The sequence below is a fragment of the Camelina sativa genome, unplaced genomic scaffold (genome assembly GCF_000633955.1).
Source record: "Camelina sativa cultivar DH55 unplaced genomic scaffold, Cs unpScaffold00641, whole genome shotgun sequence".
NCBI classification, from domain to species: Eukaryota; Viridiplantae; Streptophyta; class Magnoliopsida; order Brassicales; family Brassicaceae; genus Camelina; species Camelina sativa.
In genome coordinates this window covers 18870-40101 of record NW_010921780.1, presented here as the reverse complement: position 1 = coordinate 40101, position 21232 = coordinate 18870, and the positions used below count along the sequence as shown (strand labels likewise).

The 21232-nt window shown below is 36.4% G+C and overlaps 3 protein-coding genes across 3 annotated transcripts; 1 reads left to right on the top strand and 2 right to left on the bottom strand.

Annotated features, from left to right (window-relative positions):
* Nucleotides 1-4841: 4841 nt before the first annotated feature.
* On the top strand, nucleotides 4842-5893 carry LOC104773789 (pectinesterase/pectinesterase inhibitor 18-like). Its single transcript, XM_010498442.1, has 2 exons — nucleotides 4842-5097; nucleotides 5199-5893. Exons 1-2 carry the CDS (start codon nucleotides 4842-4844, stop codon nucleotides 5891-5893), a joined length of 951 nt encoding a protein of 316 aa, XP_010496744.1.
* A 6852-nt stretch (nucleotides 5894-12745) lies between these two features.
* On the bottom strand, nucleotides 12746-13773 carry LOC104773788. Its single transcript, XM_010498440.2, has 4 exons — nucleotides 13563-13773; nucleotides 13251-13470; nucleotides 13085-13130; nucleotides 12746-13011 (listed from the first exon to the last, which is right to left on the bottom strand). The coding sequence occupies exons 1-4, from the start codon at nucleotides 13687-13689 to the stop codon at nucleotides 12892-12894; spliced, it is 513 nt and encodes a 170-aa protein (XP_010496742.1). The 5' UTR covers nucleotides 13690-13773; the 3' UTR covers nucleotides 12746-12891.
* A 242-nt stretch (nucleotides 13774-14015) lies between these two features.
* On the bottom strand, nucleotides 14016-17325 carry LOC104773787. The gene is made up of 5 exons (XM_010498439.2): nucleotides 17063-17325; nucleotides 16396-16862; nucleotides 15650-16285; nucleotides 14647-15571; nucleotides 14016-14553 (listed from the first exon to the last, which is right to left on the bottom strand). The coding sequence occupies exons 1-5, from the start codon at nucleotides 17111-17113 to the stop codon at nucleotides 14125-14127; spliced, it is 2508 nt and encodes an 835-aa protein (XP_010496741.1). The 5' UTR covers nucleotides 17114-17325; the 3' UTR covers nucleotides 14016-14124.
* Between the last annotated feature and the right edge of the window lie 3907 nt (nucleotides 17326-21232).

Genomic DNA, 21232 nt, shown 5'->3' with positions numbered 1-21232 from the left:
TCGAGTTCTTCGACTGGTAGCACTCGTTGCAGTAATCGATCAAGCACTGCGGCATGTCCGCCTCCCTGTCCAGACCATTCTCGATCCAGAACCTTGGGTGGGATTCAAGGCGCTTAAGTTTGAAAAGCAGTTCGTCTCGCGATTGCTCTGTTGCAGCTAATCGCTCGTGGTACTCGGAATGGCGTTCTTCGATGCGGGAGAAAAAGGTCTCTAGTTCCAGCCTCTTCTCCGGACTAACACGAAACATTAACATCCAGGGAGCTTGGATATGCGGATAAAACGGCATCCCTCGTTCAATGGCTTCCGAGTTCGAGAACGTCGGACGTCGCCCTTAACATCGACCAAGGACGCAGTACTGCCAACAGAGCTCGGCATCTTTGGATTGTCTCGTCGGAGTTACGGTAAAATCAAACATGGAGCGATCATATTTATACTAATTCTGGACGAAACATTTCCAATTTTGATATTGGCAAATTACCATTTTCGCTGGAGGATAAAAAAAAAAAACGGCAATATTCCATGCAAAGCACCAAAGGGAAATTTCCAAAAAGTAGAAGTCGGCCGCAGAATAGGCAAAAATGTCACAGGATCTCAAACAGGACAATATAAAAAAAAGGAAAAACAGGAAATGCTCCTAGGAGACGTTTTCGGGCAGTCCGGCCTGGAAAAGTCCGACATTAGAGCCGTGCGGATGTGGAACGGAGTCTGGAGCCGCATCCCCGGATCGAAGTAGTCCGAAGCCGAGCTGATCTGGAGACATGTCGAGATCGCCTTCCTCGAATTTTACGAGATCTAGCGCTTCCACTTCAGTCTGGGCGACCTCCCGCTTTTCCTTGATCTCGGCAACAAAATTTTCCGGGATGGATGCACCGTTCTTCAGCAGATAGTCCATAACCTGCCCGAATCCGTTCGCCTGGTTGAGAACATCTTCTTTCAGACGAGCCATCTCCTGGTCACGAAGATAGTCCTTTACCTTGTCAAGACGGCGCTGCGCTTTCTTCGTGGTGCCCTCGACCTTGGCTTGGCGATCTAGGCGAAGTCGTCTCGTCTCTGACTCGAATTTTGCCCCAAGATCGTCGAACTGCCTTTTCAGCTCGTTTTTCTCTTCTCCCAGAATTTGTTCCTGCGATTCGAGCTCGGCGACCCTGTTTTCCAGGTTTTTGCAATCCTGTTCTTTGTTCGCAAGAAGACCTGTCAGCTCCTTGATCCTCTCGTTCTTCGTCCTATCTGCTTCTCGGAGGTTCTCCAAACACTCCTTTATCTTCTCGAATTCGGCCTCTGCCGAGGTCATCGATTTGACACGCCTATCGTACATAAGAGTAAGCGATGACATATAGGCGGCGGTCTGCACTCCAAGACAAGATAGAATGAGAATCAAATTTTGCAGTTCAAAAAATAATAATAAAGGAGGCGATGAGATTCGAACCTGAAGGGCAGATTGGGCGGCCAGAACGTACTGGTCCCTGAATTCGAGCTTATCGACCGGCGGTAGCATGACCGATGATACTGTAAGTTGCCTGCACAACTCCGCAGCAGCTTCTTTGTTGCACACAAGAGGTGTTTCCCCAAAATAGTCGTAGCAAAATTGGTCAGTTCGACCAGCGGTGCGATGAACTCGGAAGCGGTCGTAGGATTCAAGGCCGGCTTCTTCCGCAGAGCGTTTCCGACCTGTTCCTTAAGCGGAGGCTTTTCCTTTACCCTTCTCTTTATTTTTGTCCTTCTTGGACTTCTTCTTCTTTGAACCGCTATCTGGTTCAGTGGCAATCTGCACTTCGACGATCGGTTCAGTCGGTGGAGGAAGAGATGAGTCATTGGGAAGCACGTTTTCATCTTCTTTGTCAGCAGCCGGGAGCTCGTCCTCGTCCTCAATGTCGATGAATTCATTCTCCGTCTGCTCTGGCTCAGGGTTGACTGACGGTTCGTCGTTTCGATCCATGGATCAGAGCATCTCGGCCGCGACAATTGTGGTTGGCGGGACCTTGGAAGTTTGACCCAGTGAGCTTGCAAAACTGGCGAACTGCGTTCTTGCTTTACCCATCGCTGCTTCCACGCGGCGTCGTGAGATTTGAGTCCAGCTGCGGTCTGCTACACTGAGGAGAGCGTTCTTGATGCGTTCGAATCTGGAAGATAATCTCCGAGCTGAGTAAGGGCGAACTGCAAAACATATGAAAATACAAAATCAGGTCAGCACGATATTGTCCGATTTAACAGAATAAGGAGCGAGATGATACCCGGCGAATCGTTCCATACTCTTCGGTGACCGCATTTCAGATTTTCGAAAGAACAGCCGTCAACTCGGACGAAGAAGTAGCGAGCTCTCAGCTTCTTGAAGTTACTGACTTTTTCCCCCGGAAGGAAGTTATGAGCTGGCTTCGCATTAACCATCCATAATTTGCTACCTTGGCTATTCTTGAAGTTTGTCAACTGCTCGAAGCATTCGACCTCAAGAAACCCCCAGCTTCGGCCGCGAGTGTGAGGGCGGCGACGAAGTTGCAGATACTTCCTGGGGTGAGTTGACATATCGGAATCTTGCGGCGATGGGCGTATTGGGTAAGCAAATTAGGAAGAGGGAAGAATAACCGGCATTAGGAAAAAAATCCCTCGTACAGGCAAATATACCCGAGAGGCGGACTCCACGGACGTTGGTGCTCTCCGGGAATAATAATGTGAACACCAGAATTGGACAGGCCACACGAATTCAACAGGTCGCCAACCGACTTAGTAGTACTGGTCGTTTCCTCGCCCCCGATGTCACCTTGGTGGTCTCGAAGAGGTGAGAGGTCATTGATCATGACGATTTCAGGCGCAAGTCGGACCCTTTCATCGCCCAGGTTGTCAGGTGGGAGATCGGAAATTGGTGTAGCATTTCCGTGATCTTCGCGATCATCTTCGTCAATCAAAGAGGGGATTGGGATCTCGTTGGATCTGCGCCTTGAGGAGCATTCGGCTTCTTCTGGTCTATTCGGCATATCGCCTCGGACCGACCTGACAACGTTCAGAGGTTCCCTGCTGGAGCCCTTGCGGATCAATGGTTCACTTGTGGTAGCCGATGAGGAAACCATGGTCGAGGTGAATAACAACACAGATCGCCGAAGAGTGTGGAAAAATTGGCGAATAACAAAGTAATTAAAGGCGAAGAGAGTGAGAACGAAGTGATTACCTTTTTGACAAAGCGGCGAAAAGTGAAAACATTCAGCGGATACTAAGTATTTATAGACGGGAGCGGGTGGCAACCCTACGCGGGGTCATAATTGCCTACCATAACCTACGCGACGCTTCAGCTTCCGAATTGACAGACGCGCCGTATCGGACACGTGTCACCCGACTAGAGGAGGGCGAAGCGGCGCGACGATTCCGGAGTGTTTAGATTCGGATCTCTTTACGGATCAAATCGAATATTCTCTCTTAAAGTCCGGTCATTCGAATTAACTTCTGAATGTACCGAACTGAGGGGGGACTAATTGTTGGTGCGGGAATTAGCACCCCCAACATACCGATCTAGACCCGTTAAAGGAACCGGTTATCTAAACCGAGAGCTCGACCTAGGTTTGGACTTTGTCTCTGAAGGCCCAGTAACACCGAGAAGCCCATGGACGAGGTGACAAACCGGCACTTCAACTCGCCCTGCGGCTGACCTAGCAAGAAAGGAAGGACTTTCCTAATCAGTTCGCCTGTAATTAGGAAAGTTAATATATTCAGTATATCCTCGAATATATTCAGTAGATCTTTGAATGCCTATAAATAGAGGGCAATCCTCTCATTGTAAGATCATCGAATCATTAATACAAAACCCTAAATTCTTCTTGGTTCTTGAGCAAAACCTAACTTGTTTCTCAAGAGATTTCATTTCTTCTTTTCTTGCTTACTTTGATCTAAATCCTTCAAGAGATTGTTATTGAATTTGTTTCCCTTCTAAACAAATTCATTGTGAGAAACCTCAGTTTCTAAAACTAGTTTTTAATTAAATATTCCGGAAATATCATAATTATATGTTTAGTTAAAGAAATATTGTATAGACAATTGTATAATATGAATTTAGTTATACATATTGACATATTTATATAGCCTAGATAGTCGTCTACTATGAAATTTTTTCCTCCAAGATATGCTTTTTGGCATCATTATCAAAATATCTTATTATGTGAATATTGATCATATTGCGATCATATATACCTTGAAAAATTAAACTACGCTTATTTATTTGTCAATTTATATATGTTGCTGTATGCGGACACCCATAGTTTTTGACTTTTTGTTTCATGTGACAATGGATTATAATTTTTTTTTTCTAACATTTTTTAAGATGACCATGAAAAGCTAAGCAAAACTTCTAGTATTGTCAAAAAAAAAACCTATCCCAGATTTAGATAAAATAATATCCTACTGATCAATTATACGTACTAATGAAACCAAATTATGGTATTGCTGTTAATTTATATGACAATATTACGAGGGTACAAATGTTTTTATTTGATTAAAAAAGAGTTGAGTAGTTTTCCAAGTCTTTTTTTAGTTTTAACAAAATTTTAGTGTATTTTACTGGATATTTGTAAGGTCGAAAATTTTATTAAAAAAAAGAAGAAAAAACAATCATTTTAATAATATAGTTTTTTTTGTTAAAAGGCATTAATAATATACTTTTGTTTATGTATATGAACGGGAATTTTCGTAATACACACACCAATACAAATTTACCAACATGCACTCACCGAAACAAAATTATTTTCCATGGCTAGAAAACGTAAACGAAACATTTTATTTTTAGTGGGTTTTCTAACTGCTTATTGATTAAGTTCTTCTGTTTTTTTAATAAATGACATAACTAATTTAAGGTCCTCAAGATGAGGGCAGACATTGTGGTAGCCAAGGACGGGTCCGGAAAATTCAAGACTGTGAACGAGGCAGTCGCTGCAGCACCTGAGAATAGCGATAGGAGATTTATCATATATGTAAAAAAAGGCGTTTACAGTGAGAACACTGAAATTGAGAAGTTGAAAACGAACTTAACGCTCATTGGCGACGGTAGTAACGAAACTATTCTCACTGACAACTTAAACTTCAAGGACGGATACCCCATCACGAAGTCCGCAACCTTTGGTAATATATATCGGTTTACTCTTTTAGAAAGAACATATATATTGTTTTTTTTTCTTTTATAATCCATAGTGAAACTAAAACTTTTTTGATAAATTTTACAGCCACTAATGCCAAGGGATTTATGGCGGTTGACATTTGCTTTCGGAACACGGCTGGGCCGGAGAAAGAACAAGCTGTGGCACTCCACGTGACCGGTGATGTCTCGGTTATGTATCGGTGTCGCATAGACGGCTACCAAGACTCACTTTTTGCCGATATAAATCGACAATTTTATCGCGATTGTTATATCACAGGAACAATCGATTTCATCTTTGGAAATGCTGCGGCGGTATTCCAAAACTGCCAGATAGTGGCGCGGAAGCCTTTAAGCGGTCAATTCAATGTCTTGACGGCTCAAGGACGAACTCAACGCAACCAAACCTCTGCCTTTTCGCTTCAAAAGTGTAGTATAACGGCGAGTTCCGATCTTGTTCCAACCAAGAAAACAGTGAAAACATTCCTAGGACGTCCATGGAAGGATTTCTCAAGAGTAGTAATTATGCAGTCTTTTATAGACGATCTCGTTGATCCACAAGGTTGGGCGCCTTGGGACAACAATACTAGACGTCTATCAACTCTGGTTTATAAGGAATTTGAGAATCATGGTCCTGGAGCAGACACTAGTAACAGGGTCACATGGCCAGGTTACAAAGCAGTTAATGATCCAAAAGAAGCAACAAAATTCACTGTGACTAATCTCATTGAAGGAGATTTATGGCTTAATTATACAGGAGTACCTTATGAGAAAGGGCTTTAATCTAAAGTGCTTGTAAAATAAAATCATATCTGTATCCGAAAAATTGGTAAATTTATATATAGATTATGTATTTGCTGTTATGTGTTCACCTACCTTTCTCTGATCAACCACTATCAAATTACCATATCATGTTTATTTTGGAATGGGAAACTACCATATCTATTTTCTTTGGTCAAACAGTAGAACATCCAAACTACCAATTTTGTATATATTATTCTTTGGTCAAAAAGTAGAACATCCGAACTACCAATTTTGTATATATTATTATGGTACATAATTTGTTAGCATTAAATTTGAAGATATGTTTCAGCCTATATAATTATCTCACAAAAGTTCTCAAAACATTTGAAATAGAAAAATGGCTCCATCAGTCAAAAAGAAATTTATATTGGTTCATATAATGCTTTTACTTATTGTTGTCTCATCATATGCAAGATTTAGTACGATGGTTACAAGAGATGAGATCAACTCCATATGCAAAGCAAGTGAAGATTTTTCTTCTTCACTTTGTTTTGAGGTTTTAAAACCAACTCCTGGAATTGCAGCATTAGATTTCTCTGGCCTCATCAAATTTTTGATCAATTATGAGTCTCAAAATATGTCAGATACGTTGAAGCACATAAAGTTGTTTGTGGACAACACAACTGATTTTCGTTCTCATAATATATATCTAGCCTGCGTAGAAGAATATGAAAATGCTCTTTATTTTAATCAGATTTCCTTTAAAGATTTGGCATCCAAAGACTATGATAGTTTAAACGTTAGAGTCACTGCTACGATGACATCGGTGTCTGAGTGTAGTGATGATGTGCTAACAATCAAGCCAATCCCGCAATTCTTTATCATGAGGAATGAAATTATTGGAAATTTGTCAACCATTGTTTTGGTGATTCTCGAAGGTTTCATAAGAAAAAATTAAATAAAATGTAATCTGGGGTTATAATAATTATAATAATGTTTGAATCCGGTATTGTTCGCCTCTTTAAAATATAAACATTAATAACAAATGCATACAATATTATTGTTTGATTTAGTGTTTTAATTAATGCATATTGCACAAGAAAAGTTCTTTTGAATAAATTTTAAAGGCACATTATATCACAAGTAAAAAAGAGCTTATGAGAATTAACATATATAAAACATTATAAAAATATAGAAAGGATAATAATAAAAATTCTGTAGAAGATAATCAGAACAAAAATGGGAAACATTCTATACATATGCGTCATTTCACAAGATAAATCGGCAAAATTATGAATTTTAGCTTTTAGGCACATCACAAGGAAAACCTCTCTTTTAATATGTAGAGTATAAAACTTTTAAGAAATTATAAAACTACAAAATGGGCAACATTATATATTTGCGTCATTTCGTGCTAGCTAGTAGCTACTCCTAAAAATGAAAGTTATTACTTGAAATGAATATATTGTTCTATGTATTCCAATTTACCTCCGTGATCAAAATTCTATGTAAAAAAAAAAAATGCTTCCTTCAGCTATGATGATATGATCTTTTCTGGTGGTGGCAACCCAAAAAAGGTAAGATGAAAGCTAAACATGGTTTGTAAATTACCAAGATGCGCAGACGACAAAAAAAAAAATAAAAAAAAAAATTACCAAGATGTGCTCTTTTTGTTAAGATGAAAGCTGAAAGTGCTAGAAGCCTCTAAGTGCTAAAAGCTGAAAGCCTCTAAGTCAGAATCCAGGCTAGAAGCGACGCATGCGCCCGCCGCCCGATTGCCGACTCTCAGTAGGAAGTTCGGCTCCCAAAGGCATGTGTCGTTGGCTAAATCCGTTCGGCGGAAGCGCCGTTCGGACTGCCTTGAATCATTATTTCCACCGAGCGGCGGGTAGAATCCTTTGCAGATGACTTAAATACGCAACGGATATTGTAAGTGGCAGAGTGGTCTTGCTGCCACGATCCACTGAGATTCAGCCCTTTGTCGCTAAGATTCGAAAAAAGAAAGCTGAAAGTGGTTTGTAAATTATTTAACTTATCATCTTTCATTCTATTTGATTGGCTTTTTTCACATAATAGTAACATTCATAATCATGGTACATAAAATGGTACATAAAATAAAAATAGCAAAAGAATAAATCAATCAACAACACACAACACACAAAACGCAAACACACAGTTACACCATCTAAAACAAATGCATAATATATAATCTACTGGCTTTACGAGAGAGGGCTTTAATCTAAAGTACTAGTATAATAAAATAAATCATATTTGTACCAGAAAAACTGGTAAAATTATATATAAAGTATGTATTTTTCTATTATATATTCACCTACCTTTCTCTGATCTAACCACTATAAAATTACCATATTTTTTAAAAAATTGGAATGGGAAATTTACGATATCTATTTTCTTGGGTCAAACAGTAGCACATCTGAACTACCAATTTTTTATATATTATTATGGTACATAGTTTGTTAGCATTAAAATTGAAGATATGTTTTAGCCTATATATAATTATCTCACAAAAGGTCTCAAACATTTGGAATATAAAAATGGCTCCATTAGTCAAAAAGAATTTGATATTGGTTCATATACTGGTTTTATGTATTGTTGTTGCATCATATACAAAGATTTAGTATGATGGTTACAAGAGATGAGATCGACTCCATATGCAAAGCAAGTAAAGATTTTTCTTCTTCACTTTGTTTTGAGGTTTTAAAACCAACTTATGAGATTGCAACATTAGATCTCTCTGGCCTCATCAAATATTTGATCAATTATGAATCTCAAAATATGTCAGATACGCTGAAGCAATTAAAATTGTTCGTGGACAACACAATTGATTTTCGTTTTCATAATATATATATATATAAGAGAATTTGTTAAAAATGCCCATTTTATATACCCCTTTTCAAAAATACCCTCTTTTCTGGCCATTTTTATTTATGCCCTCTTTTAATTTTTAATGATCATTTTACCCACCCTTAGATGAAAATTATTTTATTCAATAAAAAGAAAAACAAAATTTTCCCGCCAAAAAATTTCCGACATATTTTCCCGCCAAAAATTTTTCAAAAAAAATTTCCCGCCAAAAATTTTTTTGTCAAAAAACTTTTGATAAAAAATTTCGAAAAAAAAAAATTTTCCGCCAAAATTTTTCCCGCCAAAAAAAATTTACAAGGTTTTTAAAAGGTTTTATAAGGTTTCTACCTTATAAAAGCCTTATAAACACCTTGTAAAGGCTTTTACAAGATTTTTTAAAGAGTTTTAAAAGGTTTTTTAAACAACTTGTAAACGCTTTTACAAGATTTTTAAAAGGTTTTTAAAAGGTTTTAAAAGGTTTTTAAAAGGTTTTTAAAAGGTTTTCAAATGGTTTTTAAAAGGATTTTTAAAAGGTTTTTAAACACCTTCTAAACCCTTTTACAATGTTTTTAAAAACCTTGTAAAAGTTTTTATAAAATTTTTAAAAGGTTTTTAAACACCTTTTAAATGCTTTTAAAAAGTTTTTAAAAGCGTTTACAAGGTGTTTAAAAACCTTTTAAAGCATTTACAAGCTTTTTAAAAGCATTTACAAGGTTTTTAAAAGCGTTTACAATGTGTTTAAAAACCTTTTAAAAACCTTGTAAACGCTTTTAAAAGTTTTTTAAAAGCATTTACAAGGTTTTTAAAAGGTATAAATTTCAATATTTTTGGCGGGAAAATTTTTCGATTTTGGCGGGAAAATTTTTTTTTTGGCGGGAAAAAATAATTTTTTTGGGAAAAATTTTCGATTTTGGCGGGAAAAAAAATTTTGGCGGGAAATTTTTTTGGCAGGAAAATATTTTCGATTTTGATGACTGTACATTCTTGCTGTCACTCAAAAAGGGTAATTTGGTCATTTTGTATATAAAGAGGGGTAGTTTTAAAAATGGTCAACATAAAAGAGTATTTTTAAAAGAAGATATGGAAAAAGGGGCATTTTTGAGAATGCCCTATATATATATATATATATCTCGCCTGCGTAGAAGAATATGAAAACACTCTTTATTATAATCAAATTTCTTTTAAAGATTTGGCAGCCAAAGACTAATAATATAAACGTTAGAGCCACTGCGACGATGACAGCGATGTATGAGTGTAATGATGATGTGCTAAAACAATCAAGCCAATCCCACAAATTTTTATCAATCGGAATAAAATTATTTGAAATCTGTCAACCATTATCCACTCAAATCATTCTGGAGAAAAAGCTGACGTATCGTCAAAGAGCTCCATACTCAATTTATTGTTTATTAGTATTCCATAAAATTACATAAAACTGTCATTTTTTGTTTGTCAATTGCCACTACTATTTAATTTATTTATATACACAATATTTTGCTATTATATATTTTAAAATTGGTAAATATTATTCAAAAATTGATAAATATTATTTGCTACATATTTTCAAAATTAAATTAATTTCACTATGTATTGTAATATAATAATATAATTATATTATGAGATGTAAATATATATATATATATATATATATATATATTTAAAATTATATCTTTAGAAATATAAATAATGTTACATTTCTAATAATTTTATAAAGCTCTAATGGTGAAAGAATCAAAGATCATTTGAAACTGGTTCAATATTTATTCTTTTGCTAAACACAATAACTATATTTGCCAAAAAACATATGATCACCAATTAAAATGACATGAATATATACTTTAATTTGGATAACTATGTAGTTAACATTTTCTATAAATATGTAGTTATAGTGTTTTTACAGAAATCTTAAAATTTAGAAAATCCAGTCGAATAAAAATGAAAACAAGTAATAATATTATACCAATAGCTTAGAGGGGGTTATTGGTTTAGGATTTTGAAAGAATTTTAATGACTTTAAAAGTTATGTAAAATATGTTGTTATTCAATCAAGACTTTTTAAAACTCTTTAAAAATTTGGTGTTATTGGTTGTGGATTTGTAAAAAGTTATCTAAAATCTTGATAAATCTAGTGTTATTGGATTAAAAGTCTTATAAAGTCATTAAAAGTTTTATGTTATTCAATTAAAACAAAAGAATCATGGATTGTTAATGAATTCAAATTTTGTGTTATTGGTTTAGGATTTTATAACATTTCTTTCATAACAAAAGTCATGAAAACTCTTTCATCAAATATAAAGATTTTGAAAGATTTTATGAAATATTTTACAAGATTAGGAAACACAAATCAGCAAGATTTAAAATAACTTTCTAAACAATCTCTTATAGAATCCTTCATTTTTACTTTCTAATTTTCTATGATTTTAAAAATCAGCAAGATTTTTAAAAACACAAAGTCATTAAAATTCTTTCTCAATCCTAAACCAATACCTCCCCCTTAGATATATAGGGATCTAATGACCAATTAAAATTTATAAAATCCAGTGATATAATACCATAACTAAGACCAATTATATAAGGGATCTAATAACCAATTATAGTCTTCCTCCTCACGAAACAAATTTGTAATTTTATTTCTCCATTACGAATACATATATTACTTAAAAACTAATAATATCCAAATTAATAGAATTCTCCTTAATAAAATACCTTATGGTATTTCCTATATAAAATACTCACGGTTTCTATCCTATTTTATTTTTTTCCCTTCTCTTACTATATTATTTATATTAAATTGTCATTAGTATAACTAAGGAAAATTTAACTTAGTAATTGAAGGAAATCTATACTATTAATTGGAAAATACACTTAAGGGTTAAAAAAAAATCATATCAAATATCAATGTTGCCAAACTGACCCAATTTATATATTAAGAAAAAAAGATTAAACAACAGATTTATTATATTTTAGGAAATCGTTCAAATTAGTTCCACAGTAATCAGGTTATGAGAATTTTGTGTGAGTATATTCATGTATGACAAAATACGGAAAGAGAATTTTGGGAACAAGAATTCCAGCAGAACATATGCGGACATACTATTTACTCATATGAATTACGAGGAATGAGATTTTTTCGGGTCAAAAAAAAATTAAACGTTGCAATCAAACATATTAAACGAGTTTGATCATTTGACAATTATATTTTTTAAAAATTATGCAAAAATAACACCGCACGTACCCGAACCTAGTCTTTGTTATTCTGGAAGGTTTATAAGAAAAGATTAAACAAGATGTAATCTGGAGTATAATAATAATAATATTTGATTGATCCGGTATCGTTCGCCTCTTTAAAATATAAACATTAGTAACAAATGTATATAAAATTATTTTTTGATTTAGTGTTTTAGTTAATGCATATTGCACAAGAAAAAAAATATTTTGAATAAATTTTAGAGGCACATCATATCACAAGTAAAAAAAGAGCTTATGAGAATTAACATCAAACATTATAAGAATATAGAAACGATAATAATAAAATATTCTGTAAAAGATAATCAGAAGAAAAATGGACAACATTCTATATATATGCATCATTTCAGAAGATAAATCGGCAAAATTATGAATTTTAGGCACATCACAAGAAAAAGCTCTCTTTTAATATGTAGAGTATAAAATTAAAAAAAATATATATATATAAAACTACAAAATGGGAACATTATACATTTGCGTCATTTCGTGCTAGCTACTCCTAAAAATGAAAATATTAATTATTCCTTGAAATGAATACATAGATTCATAGATTGTTCTATGTATTCCAATTTACCTCCGTGATCAAAATTATGTTTAAAACAAAACAAATTGCTTCCTTCAGCTATGATGATATGATCTTTTTTGGTGGCAACCCTAAAAAGGTAAGATGAAAGCTAAACATATGGTTTGTAAATTACCAAGATGTGCTCTTTTTAAGATGAAAACTAAAAGTGGTTTGTAAATTATTTAATTTATCATCTTTCGTTCTATTTGATTGGCTTTTTTTTTTTCACATAATAGTAACATTTATAATCATGGTACATAAAATAAAAATAGCAAAAGAATAAATCAATCAACAACACACAAAACACAAACACACAATTACACCATCTTAAACAAATGCATGATATATAATCTTTGGAAACTCAAACTCTCCCAACGTGAGGCCTTTCTCCAGCCACAGTTTCTCCAACCCCAACGTGAATAGCTCCGGTGCACACCAACTGAGTAGCACTGACAATAATTGTCAAAACTTCGAGAGTTCTCTGCAAAGACAAAACACAATTACATTTTGCAAATTCACTTAAACAAAAGAAAAAGGAGGGTAAAAAAGCTCACTAGATTAGCTTCAGTCCAGCCTATGTTGATCTCTTTACATGCCAATCTGTGGTGTACCCAAACATTATATTCGGTTAAGATTTGATTTTTTTAAATTGAACCAGATTAAAACACGGTTTGATTTAAATAATAAACCGGATGGTGAGTGAGTGTTCCTTTTTTTTACCCCATGGCGAGGAGAGTGAGAGACCAAGAGATGAGAGAAGAAGCGGCGGCAGAGTGAAGATTCGGAGAGTCCCACTGAAGAACGTTCATGATTCCGGTGAGTGATGTGGCCATTCCGACGACGCCGGCAATCAACGTGAATATTACGAAAAAACCAGTCGCCATGTTCCCCACAGGGAAGTATATCGGAAAGATCTTCGCCGGAAGAGACAGCGTCGACGCTACAAAATAAAAAAAAAAGATTGATAACGTTTTCAAATTTATAAAAATGTTGGATTTGTTATTATTAACTAAGAGAAGTTGTTAAAAGTACCGGAATCGCGAGTTCTCTCGATGCCGTGATTAACAGCCCAAGAAGCGATGACGGTGACGACGAAATAAAGACCAAGATTCAGCAGCAGAAGCATGAAAGCTGCCGACTTTGATCCTCCTGAAGCCATGCCTACAAGATTCTCCGACAACAAATGTAATAAACAGACAGGTCTTTTACTCTTGGTTCTGTCTTGGGATAATCACAAAGATCTCTGTTTGTGTCATATTTATCCAGTTCCTAGGAATAGAATGTTCCTTCAGCTGAAAGCAATCTTTTAAATTCTTTACTTTATCCCTAACTTTGGGCAAAGAATCAAAACCATTTTGCTTATTTGCTGTCTTCTGCGCAGAAGAAGAAAAGAATAGCTAGAGATAGAGAAATGTAAAACATCTTTCCCGGAAAAATAAGAGAGACGCAGAGAGAGAAAAGGTAGCTGTGTGGACCTTTCTCGCATACTTTAAAGTTTAAATCAATAAATTAAAGAATACATTCCATGATTGTACATTGTAATCATTCTTCTTACAAAACAATGAATCATATTTGCAGGATGACTGTGTATGGTTCAGAAATCTTCAAGAATTTTCAAGGCCAGCTCGGCTAGCGAATGTACCGTTCTGCTATGACGGCTTAGTCCAACAGTACCAGAGAAAACATCGAAGTTCTCGAGCTCAGCTGTATTTTCAAGAACCTTCTCAAGCTCTTCCTTCAGACCCAACTCTCTAAACACTGCTACATTGTTCTCCACATCATCTTCCATCATCCAAATCACCAGCTCGATAACAAACCTCCTGATTCTTGGAACCTTAATCGCTGGCCTGTCGTTCTTTTTCAGAATCGAGACTAATGAGTACGCTAGTTCTTGCCTCTTGATCCCTGAGTCCATAAAAACATATCCTGATTCTTTCGAACTCATGAATCTAAACACTTGTGCTGCTAATCCCACCATCACTTCCTGTAATTTGTTGTCTTCTGATGTTATTGACCTCAACACCTGCAACAAAAAGAGAAAAGTTTCCGGATTTGTTACTGGATTCGAGTTGGGTGTAGATTTTTCAATTCAAATTTGTATAACAGAATAACTAACCGTTGGTGCTGCTGCTTTAACGAACTTCAGGTCATGATAGCAGTCATCCCCAGAGTATAAGCACAAGTTTCTCAACACTCTTGCAGCGTTTACACGGATCGAAGGAACTTCAAGTGCTTCCACAAGTCTTCCCAATACGCCAAGCCTAAGAACATGGAGGCAGTTACACTTGCTCTCCAACACAAGCATTGCTATAGCTTCTCCTGCAGCAATCCTCACACAACCCTCATTTCCCTCATCCCCTTGTGTTTCCCGTTTTAAAAATATGTTGAACAGCTCTTTCAGAACACCACCCGTTCCACCAATTCTCTCTCTAGCTTCAGCCTCAAGCGCAAGGTTTGTCAAGATCCCAATCCCAAGCTTCTGCAGCTTAGGGTATCTCCCACCATGTCTCAGTACATCCCTCACGTTGCTAACTGTGAATACAATCTCAGAAATCTCTTTCCGGAGGCACTTCCCTGTGTTCCCTGTTGTGCTAGCTAACATTTTCACTAGCTGCAGTGACCGTTTCAGCGTCAGCACCTGTGACCTCGCCACGTCAGCGTTCTCATCTCTCAACATAATCTCATCCGCGTGTGTGAAATCAATTATCTTGGGGAGAAGACCTCTCGTGTTGCCTAGTTTTCCACAGTTGTCATGATCTTTAGCTAGTTTCTTCAGAATTAGAAGTCCCAAATTGTTGAATCTCCAGAAATCATAGTGTAGATTATGGTCGTGGAATACTTTTTTCTCTCCAATCTCATCAGGAGCTTCACCTGATGATCTAGTGTTCTCTAATAAAGATGAAATCGATTCCATTGCTCCAGAGATCCCAGCGACTCTTAAAGAGTTCTGCTTTTTGCCAGCTAGTTTTGATAGTATCTCAGCAGCTGATCTCCTTATCTCTTCCTCTTGCAGATCTTTCCAGTTTAACATCTCCACCAACCTAGTAAGATCCAAACAAAAAGTTAGCAACACTTCCTTGATACATTTGCTCTGACATATTGAATAGTAAAGACCAAACCTTTCGATAACGGGAAAGTTAATTCCAATCTTCTCAAGTGTATCCTCAGAGTACCGTTCAGTCACTGCAAACTGCCTAAGAATCCTCACTCCAATGAGCTGTTCATCAGACGAGTTAGAATCCAAAAGCTCCATACCAAAGCTCACTATATCCATCTTCAAACCATCAAATATACTCCCATTGACACACTTCGAATACGAATCATAGAAAAACCTCTTGATGGAAACCAAACCAGTAACACCAAACTCACACTCTCTAGTAACATTCTCAAGCAAATTACAAACACTGACTTGCCACTCCCAGTAAGCTTTCTCCGCAAGAAACAACAACGCCTCAGCAAAGGCGAGCGCGTAGAATATGTTGAGAGCAGACTGTCTGTTTCTCTTGTCCGTATCTCCTTTCTGAACATCTCCATAGTTATGCCTAACAAGCTTGTAAGAAGCCAAAGCCACACAAGCCGTTGCAGAGAGAAGCTGAAGCCAGTAAAGAAGCCTACTCACTGTACTGGAGATAAAGAACCATCTCGCGTATGGAAGAAGAGGTACATCTGAGTTCTTCCATGTCTCCAACGTCGTTTCTCTAACGACACAGTCTCTTGTCGTCGCTTCTCTCGATCGTGGCTTAAAGATCGAACCACTGCAGAGAAACACACACAAACGATTATGCTCTGTTCCGGGGTCTGGGCCTGGGCCTGAGGGATATATGGGCCTAGGCCCAGGTAGATTAACGCAAAAAAAAAATTGAACCTGATTCGTTTTAGATTCCTTAGAAGCGACGCTGAGCTTGATCGGAGAGCACGAAAGCTACTGATTCCGACGCCGGCGACGGTCCACGTGGCTTGGTGTTGCCACTCGAGCTCGTGGCTTCTGCTGAATATTCTAGCACCTTCGATTAGGAGGATGATGGTGATGAACCAGAAATCGGAGCCGTCGAGCGTGATCGCGAAGCCGCCGAGAAGAACCACCGTGGCCCAGATAAACCCTAGGGTTCCGATTCCGGTTGCGGTTTTCTCGAGAATCGCGAGTTGTAGAGCGAACAGCGTTAGCTTCTTCTCCGGAGCTGGGACTGTTGATTTTCTCCGAAACGCAAACGCGGATGAGACGGAAGCTGCGTCTGCGGTTTCGCCGCTGTCGCCTTTCTCAATGCTGCTTCTTAGATCGAATACGGTGTCGTTTGAGCCTATAACTTCCTCTAATTTTTCAAGTTCCGATACCTATACAAAAATGTTAAGTAATTTAAATATTTTTTGAGTAAATTTAAACATAGTTAAAACTTAAAACTATTAACCAAAGTGATTTTTTTTTATCATTCCAAAGTTCAAATTGGACTATATTTTCTTATAAGTATTACGTAAAATGTAAACTAAAGAACAGCTTAAAGATAAAGTAAGAAACTAATGTGAGATAAAATTACCTGCAAACGAATACTTCGATCTTCGTCGTCTTCAAACTTTCTTGAATCCATTATAAAACTTTCTTGGCTGTTCTTTTATTTACTCCTTTCCTATTCAAAATCGCATTCGAATTGATTTTAACTTTATCAATCTTTCTTTCTTGCTTTTTCGTTTTTTTAAATAGTGATGACTTGAGGAGTTGTTGATGATGTAGAGAAACGAGTAAAGCGTGATTTTTATATATGGATGTATCATGTATATATAGAGTGAGAGAGAGAGAGAGAGAGGTAGAGAAAGGAGAGAGAGGGAAGCAAAATAGGCAAAAAGGAGTGGGGAGAAAGTCTGCAAATAAGCTTAATAACGCAAGAGGAAATGTGCAAGAAAGTGTAACTTCAAGATTTATCGTTGTATGATGGATGCTTCACACTGCAATTCTATGACCAAAAGGTTACATCACTTTTGTAACATCTTCTTGTATATACCTTAAAAAGGTCAATTTCTATTCGTTTTTTGCTTTATGTTTTTTTTCCAGTTTTAAGTTTTCATTTCTTATTAGAGTAAACTACAAAGTTAAAAAGATTTGTACTATGTTGGTTACATGGTTAGTTAGTTTAGTTAGTTATACATGTTACTTATCTATCCTTTGGGCAATTCTATGACTTAAAGTTACATAATTACATGTTGCTTACTTATCCTTTTTCTTTTCTTTTTTTTTTTTTTTTTTTTTTTTTTTTTTTTTTTTTTTTTAAAAAAACTTTTCTATTAATATTAGTAATGATAATGATAATGGGCCTACCACTAATGGGCTCGGCCTTGGAACTAATTACAAAGGTCCAGCAGTTACAAAAAGGAGAAAAACGGCGGTCGATGCCTTCGCCGGAAAAACGATCGGATCCTGCTGAATGACCTGAAACAGAAGCTTGAACAGGAACGCCGGTGGTTGCAGGATCCACGGCTTTGCGGCGGATACACCAAATCGAAACCCTTGACATCCGCAACCAAACTCTGTCTCAGGTTCTTCTCCGGTGTACTGCTTGACCCGCTACAGATCCTCCAACAAGTTCAAACCACCAATGACAGGCTCCGCGAAGACAGGTCCCGTGCCTAGCAACCCGCTCACTCAGATCTAACACGCCTCTTCCAGCTCCGGCAACCACCGCAACCTCCAGGTAGGTTTGCTTCAATCCGGTCTGGTGGACACAAAGTCATGGCGATTTACAGAGGATGATGGCTCAATCCATCTTCCATAAACCGGATCCCATGATAGCCCCTAAGGATGTCAAACATCTAGGTTAACCACCGCAACAATGCAACAATACCCTCCTGCCCTCCTCCGACTTCCGCCGCAATCGCAGCTTCTGGCGGATGGGTGAACCAAGGGAAAAGCTCCACCGCGACCAAACGCGGCTTGATCTAGAAGCTTCCCGACCATCCAAACCGAAGCCACAGTTGCATCAGAGGAAGACAAACCACGCCTCTGTTGCCGGAGATGCAAACCACCCACCACTGCCTTCCCCTTGTAGATCCAAGACCCACAATGAAGAACCGCCCAAACTTACCTGTCAAAGAAGCCAACCCCAACTGAGAAGTAACGCCTCGACTGGACGGAGAGAAGTCAAGATCCAGTGAGAGAAACACCAGATCTGACCACCGGAGTTCACCGAAGAGAAGCCGCGGCTCTCACTTCTCACCAAAGCCAACAAACCCTTCGGCGAGTCCCAACACACAAAGTCTTCCACCCAGATCTGCCAAATCCAGCCACGAACAAACGCTGCCGTCCTCAAGCAAGTCCGTCGAGCCTTCACTAGCAGACACCTCCCAAAGAAGACTCCGCTTCACGCGCCTAGACATCGCCGGAAACCACCAACAAGAGAACCATATCAGAGACGAAGGACCACCTCACAGAGGGTGACGATGACAGTAGAAGCAGCTAAGAAAAGAGGGGAACAAAAGTCCTCTCCGGTGCCGGGAGGACAACCGGAGAGGCGGCGGCTCAAAACTAGGTTTAGGTTTTTAGAGAGAAGGTGGAGAGAAAAAAGGAGGAGAGAGAGAAAAAACTAGGTATCCGTAAAGAATACATTTCTGCTTACTTATCCTTCTCAAAGCTGCCATAGCTCATTCATTCTACCTTCCCATTGATTTTTATGGCAAAAAAATATAACAGTATATAACTACTATTTTTAGAATCTAATATGATCAGTTATAATTGTCCTTATATCAATAATTGTATGATTTCTTTCTTTGCAGTCTTTGTGTTAAGGAGATAGATGCCGTGGGGATTGTTCGTATTAACCCGTTATGACTTACAAATAAAAATATAGTACTATGTTTTTGCGTCTAGAATTTCTAGAAATTGGGTTGGTAAAGCAATAATACATTTTCTGCTAATGTAACCATATATAAATGTAAACGCAAGAAAATCTTCATCATTATTCATTAAATTTTTTTTTTCCAACGTGGTCAGATTACTACATTTGGCGCGCAGAAGATTTGTACATATACTTAAGATATAAGTCACAAATTATTGGTTCTAAAAAAGTTGGCGTACGCAAATGTAATGAAGTCTAATTGCAATAATTAAATAATAAGTGAGTCAATAACTCGGTAAGAGTAATGGTGACTTGCAAGCATACGTGTTCCAGCAGAAGTCTTCTTGTGTGAAGTTAAAGGCTCAAATGGGATCCCTCCACTTTTGGACCCATTTAAATCCTTCCATTATAGAAAAAAACACACATGATGATGACTTCATAAGAGAGAACTCAATTTAGTTATCTCCTAGAGTTACCAATGTACTAAACAAATTAAAACAGGGAGAAAGTAACAGGAAATTTAGCTCTTACAAATTGTAATACTATATTTTCAATCCCGTTATGAATCACACAACACTACAACAAAACTCGTCTCTGATACAATACGTGAAATCAAAATCATATCCTTGTCTATGATACAACAAAACTCGTCTCGAAATCTTTAAAGACTAATCCGCATTGGTTTCAATAGACTTCTCAAATATTGTAAACTTGTTCAAATTGAAAATCCCTTTAATAAGTTTATGGAGTTTTTATTCTTATGTTGATTTGCTTATGTTAACTCTTGTTGTAAGAACTCACCTCTTTTTGAGGATTCAGCTTAAATGAAAGCGTTTATTTGATAAAAAAAAAAAAAAAATGAATTAAGAATGTCACTAGAAGAGTAAACAATATTGTCGACAAACTTCTAACATTTTATCCTGAAAAAAGTTTATTTCATATTCATATCCCATAAAAACATCTTTTTAAAAGTTCTAACGTCGAATGTCGATTGTTGGCTTAATTATAGAAATTATTTAAAAAATATTGATATCCCACATTAAATGTAAATATACAAAATTTCATGAACATTTTTAGTGTTATGTCGCTACAACAAGGTTGTTCAAGTGCATCACCTGCTATAATAAAATTTCTGACAGACAATACTTGGGTTCAACCCTAGGGGTGAACCTCTTCGTTCACCCCCTTATAAAGTAAGAAAATAAAATTTGTATACATCATTATAAAATAAAAATTATAAACTGTTCTTTTATAAACCGAACCGATATAGAATTCCATTCTAATTGTAAAATCTAAACCCTAACCACCTCATTTGTAAACCCAAGCCGACATAAAATTTCGTTTTAATTGTAAAATCTAAACCCTAACCACCTCATTTGTAAACCGAAACCGACATTAATTTCGTTCTAATTGTAAAATCTAAACTCTAATCACCTCATTTGTAAACCCAAATTAATTTTATATTATTGTTTTCATTATTTTAAAATTTAATTCATTTTACATAGTTCGCTTTTTATATTTTTTACTATTATTAATTATAAGTAATAAATATGCAATAAAATAGTATTTTTAATATAAAAAGAAATATATATCATTGTTTAGGTGAATGCTGATGTGGAGGAAGGATAAGAAAGAAAAATTAACTTTATATACATAGACTAGAATTTGTACCCGCGAGAGATTTGAATTTAAAATATTTTCTATCAATATAAATTCTTAAGCTCAAATATAATCATTCAAAGTTTTGAGATTATATCTATTTGCGTGGAATTTTAGTTTAATTTTTTTATTAATAAGAATCATTGAATATAAATATAATCATTTGAAAATTAAAAGATAAATCTATAAAAACGTCATACTTATTTTACTATTATTTATATA